The sequence below is a fragment of the Oryx dammah genome, unplaced genomic scaffold (genome assembly GCF_014754425.2).
Source record: "Oryx dammah isolate SB20612 unplaced genomic scaffold, SCBI_Odam_1.1 HiC_scaffold_23, whole genome shotgun sequence".
Taxonomy (NCBI): Eukaryota; Metazoa; Chordata; class Mammalia; order Artiodactyla; family Bovidae; genus Oryx; species Oryx dammah.
This window is the reverse complement of record NW_024070207.1, coordinates 20,938,856-20,955,281: the sequence shown is the minus strand read 5'-3', so window position 1 is coordinate 20,955,281 and position 16,426 is coordinate 20,938,856. Positions and strand designations below refer to the sequence as shown.

At 30.6% G+C, this 16,426-nt stretch overlaps 1 protein-coding gene and 1 non-coding gene across 2 annotated transcripts in view; both read left to right on the top strand.

The window, feature by feature from the left end:
• LRCH2 (leucine rich repeats and calponin homology domain containing 2) overlaps positions 1-16,193 on the top strand; it is a 106,185-nt gene extending 89,992 nt beyond the window's left edge. The window contains exons 15-21 of the mRNA XM_040265119.1: positions 1,109-1,153; positions 3,178-3,228; positions 5,451-5,508; positions 6,259-6,371; positions 6,544-6,681; positions 6,834-6,911; positions 13,448-16,193. Of these exons, the coding sequence (XP_040121053.1) occupies positions 1,109-1,153; positions 3,178-3,228; positions 5,451-5,508; positions 6,259-6,371; positions 6,544-6,681; positions 6,834-6,911; positions 13,448-13,567 (603 nt within the window). The 3' untranslated portion in view covers positions 13,568-16,193. The remainder of the gene's footprint in view (positions 1-1,108; positions 1,154-3,177; positions 3,229-5,450; positions 5,509-6,258; positions 6,372-6,543; positions 6,682-6,833; positions 6,912-13,447) is intronic.
• Positions 3,558-3,686, top strand: LOC120882703. Its single transcript, XR_005725563.1, has one exon. It is a non-coding gene; the product is annotated as a small nucleolar RNA SNORA35 (small nucleolar RNA).
• Positions 16,194-16,426: the final 233 nt, after the last annotated feature.

The window sequence follows — 16,426 nt, the reverse complement described above, 5'->3', positions numbered from 1 at the left end:
CAAGGGACTCTCAAGAGTCTTCTCCAACACCACAGTTCAAAAGCATCAATTCTTTGGCGCTCAGCTTTCTTCACAGTCCAACTTTCACATCCATACATGAATACTGGAAAAACCATAGCCTTTTCTAGATGGACCTTTGTTGGCAAAGTAATGTCTCTGCTTTTCAGTATGCTCTCTTTTATAATTTTTCTTCCAAGGAGTAAGTGTCTTTTAATTTCCTGGCTGCAATCACCATCTGCAGTGATTTTGGAGCCCCCCAAAATAAAGTCTGACACTGTTTCCAATGTTTCCCCATCTATTTCCCATGAAGTGATGACACCAGATGCCATGTGTCAAAACTATATTACCTTGATTATTGATCCTAGTAAAAGCACTTTTTACATTCCAGCATTTATGATATTAAGCATATTACCTCTGTTCCTTGTATAAAATGGAGATAATAGTATTTACCTCAGAGTTGTTAAGATTAAGTGGGTCCATACGTATAAGACACTTCAGTCAGTGCAAAGTATATATTAATAGTAAGCACTAGTATAAGTGTTAGCTATTATCACTGTTACTATTATTGTATAGTCAATATATACATGTAATGTAGTATTTCTTAACCTAAAATCAATAGGTTTCTTAAAAATTAATGACATTTTTGAATGGTAAAATTGCAGACTAAGCATGAGGTAATAAGGCCTAGAATAGACTAATAGTTTAATAGTTGAGAGAATTCAGAAGTCTGAGAGACTTTTCAGAAAGAACTGACCTGATGTTTTGTATATAGTGGATTAAGAAAAAGGAGGATTTAAGACAAGACTCAGCAAACCTGAATGAATGGGAAATAGATTGGTTTAGGAAATAAATGTTACTTGATGTATGTACTTAGAACAATGCCTTGCATGGTGAAAGTACTATTTGTGTTAGCTATTAGTAAGTAGTAGGACTGTTTAAAATGGTTATGAAATTAAAAAGTTTAAATATATTTACATACAATTTACATTTTACGTATAATTTAGATAATTTAAAAGTATCAAAATGTGAATAAACCTTATATATAATTTACTAGTTAGAAAATTTGTGTCTAAGGAAAAATAAAGTATGTGTTTTAAATATTTTTCAGTATAAATCATCAAGGAAGAGTTCAAGTGGCAATGAAAACAATGAGGTGAGAAAAGAGAGTAATATTAGCAATTATCTAAAACATTTATTTTCATATGTAATTGGCTCAATCAGGGTAAAATATAATCATCTTGTTATTGATTTAATGTGTGGGTTTTCTCCAATAATAAAAAAATTAGCATGATTAGACTGTTATTAATTTGATTATATAATTTCCACATGTTCTTAGTAGTTTGGTCTTAGAATTTTATTAACATTTATATTAAAACTGTAACTAAAATTCTTGCATATTTTATCTTCTTAAATCAGCATGGTGGTCAATTGAGATTTTTCCTTTGGAACTTACTAATCTCTTTTCACAACTCTGTATACTATTTTAACATTTAAAATTAGATTTCTACAATTTGAGCATTACTATAAATTTTTCTACCTCATCATTTTAACTTGTACAACAGCCTGGCATTTTTTAAATGATACAATCTCATCACCATAAATACTTAAGTAACTCTATGTACTTTAGTTTGGACAGATTGGTAATTAATTTGATGTTGGATACTTGGGAGGACTTCTGAAAACTCTTTTAATTTTACGATATGGAATCACCCAAAAAGTGTGTGTTGTACTGTAGGTTCGAGGTTCAGCTTGGATGATTTCTTTGTTCCTTTTTATGTTTAATCCACTTTGGTCCTGCATGCTTCAATATCTAATCAGTTACCAAAACCTACTCTCTTTTTTTCTGGATACAGAAATATTTTGAATACATTCCCCACCTGCATTTCTGCTCTGGCACAAGCCCTTATCATTTCTGGCCTGTACTACTGCAATAGCATACTCAATCTCCTTTTCTCCAATCCATTTTCCTCTCTGCTGCCAATGATTGTTTCAAAGAATGCAAATATGATCAGGCCGTTCCCTTGCTTAGAAACCTTCTCTGTCTCATCACTTAGAAGGTAAATTCAGGGTTCTTCTTGATCAAGCTTCGGCTTCCCACATCAGCCTCAATTCACGATTTACCTTCCTTTCACCATACTCTTCAAAAATATGGAACTATAGGTTTTCTACTAAGAACAGCACAGCACAAGGTTTTCTGCACTCATCCTTACATTTATTGTTTCTGTGCCTTTGTCCTTGTTGTCCTCTCATATTGGAATATTGTTAAACATCTACTCAGTTTTTAGTTTCTCAGGAAACTTGCCTTTACTTATCAGCCCCACCATTTCCCCAAGTATCCCTTATCTGTGCCTAATAATAATATGTCATGCATAGCTCTGTTATTGTTCTGAGAAGTTTGTATTGCTTCTGTAAATGAATCTATTTTCCCCCCTAGACTGAGAGATCCTTGAGTGGATGATATTTTACTAAGTTTCAATATTCCCAGGGTCTACCACCAGTGTCTGACATATAGGAGACAGTCAGTAATCATTTGTTGATGATGAATGTATACTTTACCTTGTATGTATATTCAAGGTTAAATGTTAAGATTTTTGTATTTGTTTAGTAGTAGTTATTGAGAAAAAACATGAACCATTTAGTAGTATTTTATGCAGTTCAGTTCTTTGTCATTATTTCTAAGCTTATATTAGATAAACGTAATTTTCCAGATAAATGTTATTATTTGGGGTGATGGAATTTTTGCATGCGTCCATGTGTCTGTCTCACATTAGAATATATTGCTGCCATTTCTTATCAGGAATTAATCTTAAAGTGTGGCTATTTCCTAAGAAATATAGAAAGGTTTTTCATTAGTAATATTTAAAGGAAATACACTTGTAAGAAAATATTTGATGTAAGTAGACACTGGTTATAAACTCTAAATTGCTTATGAATCACCTGGGGATTTTACTGAAATACAGATTCTGATTCAGTAGGTCTTGGGTGGGGCCTGAGATTCTGCATTTCTAACAAGCTTCCAGAAGATGCTGATGCTACTGGTCTACAGACCACACTTTGGCAAGGTGGTGGATGGTATTTTCCAGATCCTTCTTTAGTAGTTTCAGTTTTCCTTTTACATGTCTGAATCATCATTCATATTTTAATTTCATGTTTCATGTTTTTATTTTTATATTTTAGCAAGACAGTGATAATGCTAATATGTCACCACAATCGCCAGTATCATCTGAGGTACAAGTTCTGTTTTTTAAATGTGTTTACATAGGTTTTCTTTGTCGCTTCTCTAACCTCATCTTTCTTTTGTAAATGTAATTTATTCACCCATATTTAAAAATCCATAGTAGGTTAATTTGTACAAAACTAGCCTACGAAAACGTCTAAGAACACCATGTTTTGGTACAAATATTCATAATGAATATCACTTAAATTACTTATTGAAAAATGCCTATAGATCACATGAAATAATTTACTTTATAAATTTTTTATGTTTTATAATTCATCCATATTTTGAAATAAATGACAAGAGTAGCTTTCAGATTTTAAATTTGAAAAAAATACTTCAGCATTGTGCAATGGCCTTTGGTTTTTCTCATAACCAATTAGGTCTGAAAGCAATGCAAGAAAAACTTCCTTTTTCCACGAGAAACATCCCTGTAGTGGGTTGTTCCTATCGACAAGAGGGTACACTTTTCCTAGCATCTTATGGGGAAAAGGGGTAGATGAAAGTTAAGAGTTTCTGAGATCTCAACCAAATATTCTTTTGGTTTGAATGATTGACTCTTCTAATTTAGTTAAACCTGTTGCTTTTAATATGTTATAAGATAAATTTTAAAAATTCTAAACAATAGCTCTTTTACTTCAGATTACTTAGTATTCTAAAACTGTACTGGCATTAGTAAATAGATGATTTTTTATTTATTTGGTGAATTCAGGACTTTGTCTAAATATTTGGATGATCCAAAATCACAATATAATTTTGGTTAATTAGACAGTGTTTCATTTTATATAGGTGGTATTAGATCTTTTTAAAGCCAGAATTGTTTGTGTATTGTTTTGGATCAGTTGCATTATAAAACTTTAAGATGGACTTGGACATTAGTTTTCTAAACATGTTTCTGAATTACTTATATGGCAGGTAAACTGGTTTACATTCTTTTTTCAAAACAGTTTAAATTAGGATATGCTAAAATTCGTCTCTGTCACATGCTTTTGTAAATCCTTTCTTTTACTTTCAGTTATAACAAATGTAGGTGATGACTTATTTTCTTAGATTTTTTATGATTTTATGATCTATGCTCAGTGAGAAGAGGATCAGTGCCAATTTTCTCAAATTATATTGCTTTTGTAACACATTTTCCTTACATTTGGATAAATTAAATTTTTGTCTGGAAATTCATAGTACTTTAACTGAAATAATCAAGACAGACAGGCTTGTGGATAGATAGGGGGTGAGCATGTAATTTGGTAGCTCAGCTGATGTTCAACTTGAATTGCTTATCCCATGTTAATCATAAAATTAAGAGAGTCACCAGAATGCTGATTGTTTCAGTTTCATCAGTGAAAGGAAAATGGTAAAAACAATTAGTATAGTGCTTTACTATTAACAAAGTGCTTGCCTGTACATTTAAACCTAAGAGCAGTCCCACGAGCTGGGTATTATCCTCATCCTTTTACAGCTCAAGAGTGATAAGTTTTCCTAAAGACTTCAGTCAATAAATGATAGAGGAGTGACTGAAGCCCAAACTCTAACAACTTCACAGTTGTTGTACAGATTAAATAAGATGCTATTAAAATTGCATTATCTTTCCATTTTATAATTTACAAAGTGCTTTCTTTTAATTATCTCAGTTAATTTTTACAGTAGCCTATTTTAAAGGTGACAGGATAGTTACAGAAAAATTAAATGTTTTGCTTAAAACTTAGTCTAAACTTTCTGACTCTAAGTTCAGATTTTTAAAATATACCACGTTTCTTTTCACAGTACACTACTGTTTGAAAGCACTTTGAAATAATGTGAATTCAGATAGAAGAAATAATGCTTTATTCTCTATCACTCTGCAGTCACTGTTAGTTTGAATGTGTATATTTGCCTCAGATTATCCACTAAGGGTCAAGTCCATAGTAGATAGTGAGTAAGTGTCACTAATTTCACTTATCTTTTCATTGAAACTTTTTTTCCATTTTTCAGGAGACTTTAATCTGGTTCTTCATTCAAAAAAAAGAGTAAATGTTTATTTGATTCACTTCAATAACTTTCATTTCCCTTATGCTAAGAGAGAAGTTAATTAGCAAATATTTGTAGACCTTTTAAAAATGAAACATATATTTGAATTAAACTGCAGTTTACCTTTCTCTACTCCACTAATTATGAAAAAAAATACTTCTCAAAATTGGAATGAATATAACTACTTTATTTTGAAAGAAAAAAGATTTTATTTGTTTTTTGTTTTTAGGAGTATGATAGAACTGATGTTTTTTCACATGGTCCCTTTGGCTTGAAGCCTAGATCAGGTAAATATATATTCTGTAAATACAATCTATTGGTTATATACAAAACTAGAGTTTCTCAGCTTAAATGGGATTGATTCCTTACTTTTAAGTACACGTAGATTCATTCTTTCCCCTCTCCTAAAAGTAATTTTCTCTTAACCTTATTTGTCTTTCCAATTCCCATTCCCCATTTCTTTCTTCCTGTTTACCTTCAAGCTCCTGAAACCTCAGCTTTTTGCCTTAGATATACTGCAGTCTTATTTCTACTCTACTGTGACTGCTATTAGAATGACCACTCTGCCAGCAGACCAAACACTGTTTGAAATTATAGCACTCCATTATATTGTGGTTTTAAAAAGGGATCTTTTCGCATTTGGCAAGCCCAAAAGAAAATGGATCCATGTTACTTGGCAAGGTATTGAATTATAGTTTTTATTCCTGAATAACTGTATTGACCTTCAAGAATAATTTCCTATTTCTTTAAAGATAATGAAGGCTGATTTCTTAACTTGGATCATGTTTCTAATAACATATGTTTAAGTAAGAACATCTGTAGGTGGTAGCAGTTGTTACACTTGTCTTCCCTGTTGTTTTCAATTATGCAGATAAGTAAATTTCAATTATATTCTGTAAAAAATATTTAGAATTCATTAATAATGCAAGTGCTTTATGTCATTTTGTTCTAGTTCTTTGTATCATGCCTCTTTCCCCGCTGATGGTTGATCCTTCCAATTAGCTTTGTAATAAGCTAGGAAATTTCTGTTTTTATAGCTTTCAGCCGCTCATCTCGCCAGGAATATGGGGCAGCAGATCCAGGTTTTACAATGAGAAGAAAGATGGAACATCTACGGGAAGAGCGAGAACAAATACGACAGCTTCGCAATGTAAGTCACATTGACATTTCAGGTCTGCTTTATAGAAATGGGTTTAACTTGGAAAATTAAAAAAGAATATATTATTTTCAGTACTCTTTAAAATTTTAGATTATGTAATGATTAGTTATATACATATATGTTTAAATAGAATGTCTGTGATTTATACCCGTTTCTTTTACAGAATCTTGAATCCAGGTTAAAAGTAATTTTGCCTGATGACATAGGAGCTGCACTGATGGATGGGGTTGTTCTTTGCCATTTAGCCAATCATATAAGGCCACGCTCTGTAGCTAGTATTCATGTGCCATCACCAGCAGTGGTAAGTTTTGGCTACAGTTTGTTAGTTCTCTAAAGGAACATAAAGCTGCTTGAAACAATCTTTAAATAATATTCTTCAATAAATATAATTTTCACTTTTTATAAGTTTTGTACAAATATACCTGAAAATATACTATTTTTCTTACTTTACAGCCTAAACTTAGCATGGCGAAATGTCGAAGAAATGTAGAAAATTTTCTTGATGCTTGTAAAAAGTTGGGTGTCTCACAGGTAATTATTTTTCTAACAAAATGATCATTTAAATATGAATTTATTACATACAAACTGGCCTCTTCACAGTAGGCATGAGTAATGCTTTTTGAACATGAAAATGAATACCTTCCTTTTCACCTTCTACTGAATTCCATATTTGAATGTAAAAGCTGTCTATTGAATGATTTTAAGCTGCTTTTAAAGTAATTATAAAATAGCTACATATGTAGAAAAATTTACTAACCATGCACATCATCAAATAAACATAACTTACTGGTCATTTGACAGGTTGATTGTGATGCTGTTGCTACTCTTATTTTTCCTGATAGAGGATATTTGGATTCCTTTAATTTAAGAATAGACTCTGATTGGAAATTTGCATTCAGTGTGAACAACATTTAAAACTTTATTTAAAATGTCAATTTGGAAATCTTAGTAACATGATAATACCTCGCTGGATAAACTTTTTCTGACATTTGTAGAAATTAGCTTATGTTTTATATAATAATTGTAATAGTATTAAATTAACAAAGCAATATTATAAATATATAATGAAAAATCAAAATATTGCTTTTTTGATAACATTATAAACTTAACAACATGATGAACTGTTGAGAGGACTTGGAATTGTTAGCAGATCACAATGTAGTTGTACTTTTTTCCTTTTATTTTTTAAAGTATATTTTATTGAGATATCATTGACATAACATTTTGTAAGTTTAAGGTGTACCATGTGTTGTTTTGATACACTTAAATATTATGATTATTAAGTTCTCTTTTCAATAGTGTCATAATAATCTGGTTTACAAATTCTACTGTAACCTCTTCCTGCAAGTGAATAAATATAATTTATATAGAGAGAATCAGTTGAATTACTGTTTAATTTGGAAGCTATATGCAAGCTAGTTACTTCTTGTCTATGCTTGACATGATGTTTTGCAATTTTAATTCCTAAGCATTTTTATGTTAGTTCTTTCTTTTTATACTTCACTCTTAATCTCTTAGTGAGAAAGAAAAATTAGGATGGTTATTTTTCAAGTTTGTTATTGCATTGTATATATTTTCCTGTTTTGTCAATTTTTGTTTTAAGAGTTTTTTGATGAAGGGTTCTCAGTCAACATTTATTAAATGAATGACATTTTACAGATGAGGAAACTGAGGCACAGAGAGCTGAGAAAACTTGTCCAAGTTTGCTAAACTTTACTTTTATTAAAACTTTAGTAAACAGTGGAAGCAAACTATGAATCCCAGTGATCTAATTCCAGAACCCACCCTCTAACTTGGATATTCTCTATTTCTGTTCTTTTACATGAAATGAAAGACAATCTAACTTATTCCTGACACTTTCTTTATACATTAGGCAAGGAGAATGACAGGAAAGGTCTTATGAAAACCATTCTACTTAGTATGCTTTCATCTTCTTTCTCCTATTTGTTCTGTGATAGAGTTAGTGACTCACCCATCCTCACCATAAAGGTGGCTCATCAGCTTTCATTTTCAAAACTCTCTAGGTATTGGTAACGAAAGGAGAGATTTTATTTTTAGCTTCAATTTGTTTTTCCCTGACTTGAAAATGATCATATATAGTCAGTTTTTAAATTTAAATTTTTAGGATATTTTTGTATTTTTAACAGTTTTATTGAAGTATAATTGACATACAATAAAGTTCATATAAGTATACAGTTTGATGAATTTTGACATATGCGTATACCATGAAATCATTACCATAGTCAGGATAATGAACATGTCCATTAGCCTCAAAAGTTTCCTTTTATCCCTTTGCAATCCTCTATTCAACCACTAAAAGCTGTTTTCTGTTATTATAGTTTAGTTTTCATTTTCCATCTGGAGTTATATATAACTGGAATGATAAAATGTGTATGATTTTTTTCTGGCTTCTTTTGCTCAGTGTAGCTATTCTAAGACTCATCAATATTGCATGTATAAAAAGGTCATTCCTTTTTATTATTGTGTAGTATTTTATTATATGAATATATCACAATTTGTCAGTCCATTGACCCGTTTGTTGATGGCCATTTGGATTGTTTGTAGTTTTAGGGACTACTATAAATAAGGCTGCTATGAATATTTATGTACCAGTCTTTGGATATATACATTCTTTAATTTTGGATAGGCACATGAAAGTGGAATGGTTAGAACATACAGGAGGTATATGCTTAACATTGAGTATAAAACTTTTCCAAAGTGGTTATATCATTTTACACTCCCATCAGCAGCGTAGGAGAGTTCCAGTTCCTCCACATCCTCAGTAATATTCAATATGGTCAGTGTCTTTTTAAATTTATTCATTTTAATAGGTATGTACAGTTTGTCAGTGTGGTTTTAGTTTCCATTTGTCTGAAGACTAATGATGTTGATCATTTTTTCAAGGTCTTATTTTCCATTTGTATGACTTTTATGAAGTGTTTGTTCCAATTTTTGTCTATCTTTTGAGTTGTTTTCTTACTGAGTTTGAGATTCTTTATAAATTATAGATAAAGTCCTTTATTGGATGTGTGGATCAAGTCCTTTATCAGATACAATATATGATTTACAAATACTGTATCCCAGTCTTTGCCTTGTCTTTTCATTCTCATTATAGTATCTTTCAAAGAGCAGAAATTTTAAATTTTTTGTAATTTGTCATTTAAAAAAAGTGATTGTACTTTTGGTGTCAAACCAAAGAAATCTTTGGATAAATTAAGGTCACAAAGATTTTCTCCTATATTTATTTCTAGAATTTTTATGGTCTGAATTTTTACATTTAGGTCTATAATCAAATTTTAGTTAATTTTTATATATGTTGAAAGGTATGGATTGAAGTTATCTTTTTTTTAGTCCTAGGCGTACACATTGTTTTTTTATTTTAAAAAATATTTAATATATCATAAAATTCACCCATTTAAAGTGTATAATTCAGTGGTTTTTAGTATAGTCACAGAGTTGGACAGCAAACTATTAATAAGGGTAGAATATTTTTATCACCCCAAAAGAAAACTCTTAGCTGTTAGCAGTCCCGCCTCTTTTTTATCTGTATGAATTTGCCTATTCTTGACATTACATATTAATAATGTCATATGATATGGGGTCTTTTGTGTGTGGCTTCTTTCATTTAGCATAATGCTCTCAAGGTTTATCCATGTTGTAGCATAAAGCAGTACAGACATACTCAGGTTTATTGCAGTTCACTTTACTGTGCATCACAAATACAGCATTTTTTATGAATTCAAGGTTCGTGACAACCCTGCACTGTCAGATGATGATTAGTATTTTTTAGTAATAAGGTATTTTTTAATTAAGTTTTTTAAAAAAGATGTAATGTTATTGCACACTAAGAGACTAGAGTATAATGTAAATATAACTTTTATATACATTGGGAAACAAAAATTCATGTGACTTACTTTATTGCAATATATGCTTTATTTTGGTGGTCTAGAACTGGAGTCTCACTATCTCTGAGGCATGACTGTACTTCATTTTGGGGGGTTGAGTAATAGTCCATTGTATGTATGTACCACATTTTGTTCACCATTCATCAGTTGATGGATATTTGGGCTGTTTCCACTCATTGTTTATTATGAATAATGCTACTGTGAACATTCATGAACATGTTTTTGTTTGAATGCTTGTTTTAATTCTCTTAGTTAACAAGGTTATATGGTAGGTTAAATGGTGCTCTCTGCTGGGTTATATCTGTTATATCTGCTCTCTGTTTTATCTTTTTGAAGAACTGCTAAGTTATTTTCCAGTTTACATTCACAGAAGCAATGTATGTGGGTTCTAATTTCCCTGCATCCTCACCAATTATTCTTGTCTACCTTTTTGATTCTAGTCATCCTAGTAGGAGGTCTGAAGTGGTCTCATTGTGTTTTTTTTTAAATTAATTAATTTATTTTTTAATTTAAATTTTGATTAGCTTTTCCTTAATGGCTAATGATGCTGGTCATCTTTTTGTGTGCCTGTTAACTATTTGTATATATTCTTTGGAGAAATGTCTTTTCAAATCCTGTGCTCATTTGTTAATTGAATTAGTCACCTTTTATTATTTCTTTATATATTCCAGATACAAGTTCCTTGTGAGATACATGATTCTAGTTTGCTGAGAGTTCTTACCAGGAATGAATGTTGAATTTTGTCAAGTGCTTTTTCTACATCTACTGAGTTAACATTTTTTTCTTTCACAGCATAGTTAATTACACTGGTCGGTTTTCAGATATTAACTCAAACCTGGACTCCTGGGATCAGTCCCACTTGGTCATGATGGATTTTGTTGTTGTTACTATTTTTATGTTGTTGGATTCAATTTGTTAAAATTTTGTTTAGCCCTTTTGCATCTATATCAATAGGGTTATTGTTCGTTAGTTTTCTTTCTTTTAAAGTTTTTGTCTGGTTTTGGTGTCAAGGTAATGCTGACCTCATGGAACATGTTAGGAAGTATTTCCCACTCTTTACTTTTATTCAATATTATGGATAGAATTAATATTATTTACTCATTAACTATTTAGTCACAGTCATTATTGAACTTAGAATCCATCTAGGCAGGGGGTTTTCTTTGTAGGAAAATTTTTAACTACAGTTTCAATTTCTTTAATGAATATAGGGCTATTCTAATTTTCTGTTTCTTCTTGTATGAGCTTTGATATATGGTGTCTTTCAAAGAATTTGTCCTTTTCATCTAGTTTGTCAAACGTGTTGTTATAATGTTGTTTATAATGTCACCCTTGTTATCATTTTAGTATTTTTAGACTCTCCTGTGGCATCACTTGTTTTATTCCTGATATTGTTAATTCGTGTATTGTTCTCTCTTTTTCCTGATTAATCTAGCTAGGGATTTTGTGAATTAAAAAAAAAATTCTCAGTGAACTAACGTTTGGTTTTATTGATTTTTTTCACTAATATTTTGTTTTTTAATTTTATTGGTTTCCTCTCTCACCTTCATTATTTCCTGCTTTCTGCTTACCATTGGTTTAATTTGCTCTTCTTTTTCTAGTTTCTAAGGTGGGAGCTGATGCCATTGATTTGAAACCTTTTTTAGTTTCTGATATATGTTGGTGATTATTTGAATAAACAAGTGAAATATTAGGAGGGCAATAAATGTTGCAGTGAAAATGGAGTGAGAAGATAGTTTTTGAGAACTATTTTGATAAATGAGATAGTATCAGTAGTATCTGATGACTGATTTAGGGGAATGAGGAAGAAACACGATTATGATTCCCAGGTTTATGTTGAGAGAGACTGAATAGTGTATTACTGACTGAGGTATAGAATACAGACAGAAAAGTTAATTTAGTAAGGAAGTAGTTCTGTTGTGGACATTGATTTTGATATGTCTGTTGGACATCCGTTTGGCTGTATCAAGTTGACGTTTGTATCTGGAGCTCAGTAGAGAGATCTTGGCAGGAAATAAAGATTTGAAAATTATCAGGATGGAAGATACAGTTGTTACTCATTGGGATTAGGGGCCTTATCTTGCCAAAGTTTCCAATGTTTCAAGAAAAACTGGATTAAAAAAAGTAATGTTGTAAAACACTATGCTAGTCACCTAAAACAAATCATGGACCATATGGGACCTATAAATGGTCTGTTTGCTGTCTACTCTATCGACTACTAGCTTATTTTCCTGAGATGAGTGAGTGTTCCAACTGAAGCAGTAGACTGTATCATTTCTTCAAAAAATGCTACCAAATTTATTTGATGCTGTGCACATTCATGCATATCTTCAAATAAAATCTTTGTGATTTTGATGAGGCTTTGAGAATACCAAGGAGAGAATACAGTACAGAAAGAGAAGAGGGTGAAGACAGAACCCTTGGAAACATTAAGAATGTTAAAAGAGGATCACTGAAGGCTAATGAAACCTAATGCAAAGTTGTCTCTAAACCTTCTTTCTCATAGAATTGTGAAGAAATGACATATATAATGACTTAGAAGAGAAGACAGTTGTTATTTATCAAATTCTAGACTATTTGAACTAAGAAGCAACACAACATCACTAGAAGCTGGAGGGAAGTCATCTTATGACAAAAAAAGTACTGAAGTGCTATATACATCACAGACCATGGAACCTAAGAACTGGTAGAAGGAACCAGAGTGGCTAGTTTTGTATAGGACTGAGCAGGTTACAAAATGTTTAAAATGCTTCCATATATAGATTCTTCTATTTGTTTCTCGTACAGTTCCATTTTCAGGATGAAAAAACAGTATCTCAGGGAATTTTAGTACCTTTAGTACTCCATATGACCCTTAGATCTCTTGGCTGGAAATAGAGTGCTCTTTCTGCTCTAGCACAAGGGCTTAGGGAACATCTAGCACCGCTGTCTCACTTAAAAATATTTTCTTATTGTGTAGATCAGATCAACCTCAGATAAAAATACAGCCCATAAAATAGAATTCCATACCATAAAAATCTATTGAACCAGACATCTTAAAGTTTATTTCATTAGAATTGTATAATTTTTACCTGAAGTTTTATAAAAACTCAGTTCTGACTAACTGAGGTTTTGCTGTACTATTAAAAAGCACATGTTTAGATATCATTTGTTTTGTTTTTTCAGGAAAGACTCTGTTTGCCTCATCATATTTTGGAAGAAAGAGGTCTTGTGAAAGTTGGTGTCACAGTTCAGGCTCTTCTTGAATTACCTACAACCAAGGCATCTCAGCTTTCTACGGCTTGACATAACATTAAAAAATCCTAAATGTCTAGTTTCATTTATTTGAAGTGATTTCAAATATCTCAAATTTATGAATAAGGATGTCTAGTCAAAAATAATTTTATTATTCAAGCTTTAGATGTAAGAAAAATCATGTTAAAACATCAAAATTCAATTTTGAATTGCCCAAACTTCTTTTGAGGGAAAACTAGATCCACTTAATAAGAGTTTTTGATAAATTCAAATTCTCTTTTTACTAAGTTAGCTAATAATCTTGATTATTTTTCAATAATCAGATTAATACTAAGTTTAAAATGTGATTTCAATTTAATCACATTAGGTTTAATTTTTTTATCATAGCATACTGGTAAACATCTGGATAAGGTAATCATTTTTTTACCAATTTAAAATTAATTCTATATTTGAGTTATTTAATATACTTGTGATTCTAGTTTATACATAATTTCTTCAGTCTTTGGTCTTAGTTTTATAGAAAAAAGTGAGTAGAAATTACAGAACTCTGGCTTTATATTGAATTCTTTTAGTATTATAGGTTGGTGCCAAAATATTTTCAGTTGTACTGTAGATTGTTTACATGTGAAGTGCCTGTGTAATTCATGACTCTCCTATAGTCTTAAGCATTTTTGCAGTTTTTTAAATGTATTAATGGAATTTTAAAATATTTTAGTAGATTTTGTAAGTTCAGTAATATGTGAGGATAAATGTGCCTCACATTGTGACATTTGTGTTTTTTATTTAGTCCATTGCAGTTTTCTTAAACTGGTTATTTCATGTTGTCAGAAAAACGATGTTAATATGCTTAATTTATACTATTTAATTTTGCAAAACTTAATCATCTTTTGAAATGTATTATTTGAAGAGTATTTTATTTCTGTAATGAGAATGTTACACAAAGCAGTAAGGTTTTTGAGAACTAGCAGAGTATTTAATTATCAAGGAGATTTTGATAAAACTGCCAAAGTTTGGGTTTATGTCTTGACTTTCAGGAACATTACTACATCAGTATGCTGCCTTTGGTTATATTCAGATTCAGAGAGCAGCAGCTGAGGAATAGGTTTTTATTAGAAAATATGTCCATTTGTGGATCCTGTAAATCTTAACTGATCCTCAATTAACATGATGAAATAAATACAGACCACTTTATAAGTCTTTTCATTAGCATACTATTATATAAAGCCTTTGTTTAATTTAAAGATGGATAAATTTACATTTTTAGTAGTGCAGGAATTTTTCAAAAACATTACTGTAATGAATAACTCAGTTTCCTATAGAAAAACTTAAGTATAATTACTTTTGTAGTAGTCAAGCAAGTATCATATCTTAAGTATGTGATTATTTGCACTTGTTACCTCTTAATATGGATGTAACTTATTAGAAATGTTGGCCTGGGTATTTCAATGATATATAAAAAAGGTGAAAACTATTGTGCCAAATGATATAATAAGGATTGGTTTAAGAGCAACTCTACTTTTTTTGATCAGTTGGCATGAAGCCATATAATTAAGTTTTGGCTTTAGGATACAGATGTGTTCTTTACATTCCCCGAGGGTCAAATCGGAGCTTTTAAAGAATTAAAGCTTTTTATGACTAAAAGTTTTAAAAATTAAATTATTGATAATTTATTACTTTAAATATTTGAGCTAATTAGTTATTTTTTAGTTGGATCTAAAAAAAGTCATTGACAAAATCTCTCTCTAGTGAAAACTTCGGTAATAAAGTAAGAAATTACAAATATGTACCTTAGTTTTTAGTTTTTAATGTAAAAATTTGACAGTGTTACAAATAAAGTGATCATTAAAAAGCTACAGCAATCATTCATACTGCTTTCATAGTTATCATGCTGTAGAATTCCTCTTGTTAATTAATCTAGATGTTAATTATTTTACAAGTATTTTCATGTTTTGTATCATTGAAATACTAGTGAAATTATAGGCCATTTCCTTATTGCATTTCACTTACTTGTCAATTAATTATTACTTTAAAGAGAAAATACACCAGAACCTCTGCAACATTCTTTATTGTAAAGCAAAGTTCCATTTAAGATGGGTCTATCTGAGGTCAATACCATGGCAGTTTTATTTACTGAGTGACAAAAAGAACACTTCTCTGGCAGTTTCACAGCATAGTCCCCAAGCAAACATTATACCAAGTCTCTGATGTATTTCTTTTAGTAGTTTTTGAGTAAGTGTAAAATTTATTCAAAATAGTTTTTATGGTTATTATATATTTACTTCACCAGTTATTGAATAAGGAATGATTATCATTATTTGAATTGGATTTGTGATTTGAAGAACGTTAAGTAATCAAACTAAAATATTTTATTAGGCCCTAAAACATAGTAGATAGCTTACTTCCTGCTAAATTTTATTCCTATATGGCACAAGAAAGGAGTGACGTTGGATATGTTAGAACTGAAATAAGGAGTAAATATACATTACCATTGTTTAATAATTATCTTTACAGAAGTGCTAGTTTATTGACTTTTCTAACTGAATTTTTTGAATTCAGAAATGTTTGTATTGGTCACAGATCTATCATGATTGATTTTCTGATGCATTTAAAAATAAATGGAACACTAAATGTATATTACCGATGCAAACTGTGTATAAAGTTGAACACAAAAATTAAAGGCTGAGATTTCTTTTTTTCCCTTTCTACCTCTTCTCTTAATATCACAGCATCCATTTTCTGTAGGTATTTGATAACTTGTGTCTATGTTCCCTAGTATGGAAAAATAGACTTTGAGAGGATATTCAAAGTAAGTTTAGTCCAGATTTTCTGTACATCATGATATTTTTAGTATGCAATGTTTTCTTTTAAAAAAATGGTTTCTTTGGATATCTTAGAAAATGATGTCATCTT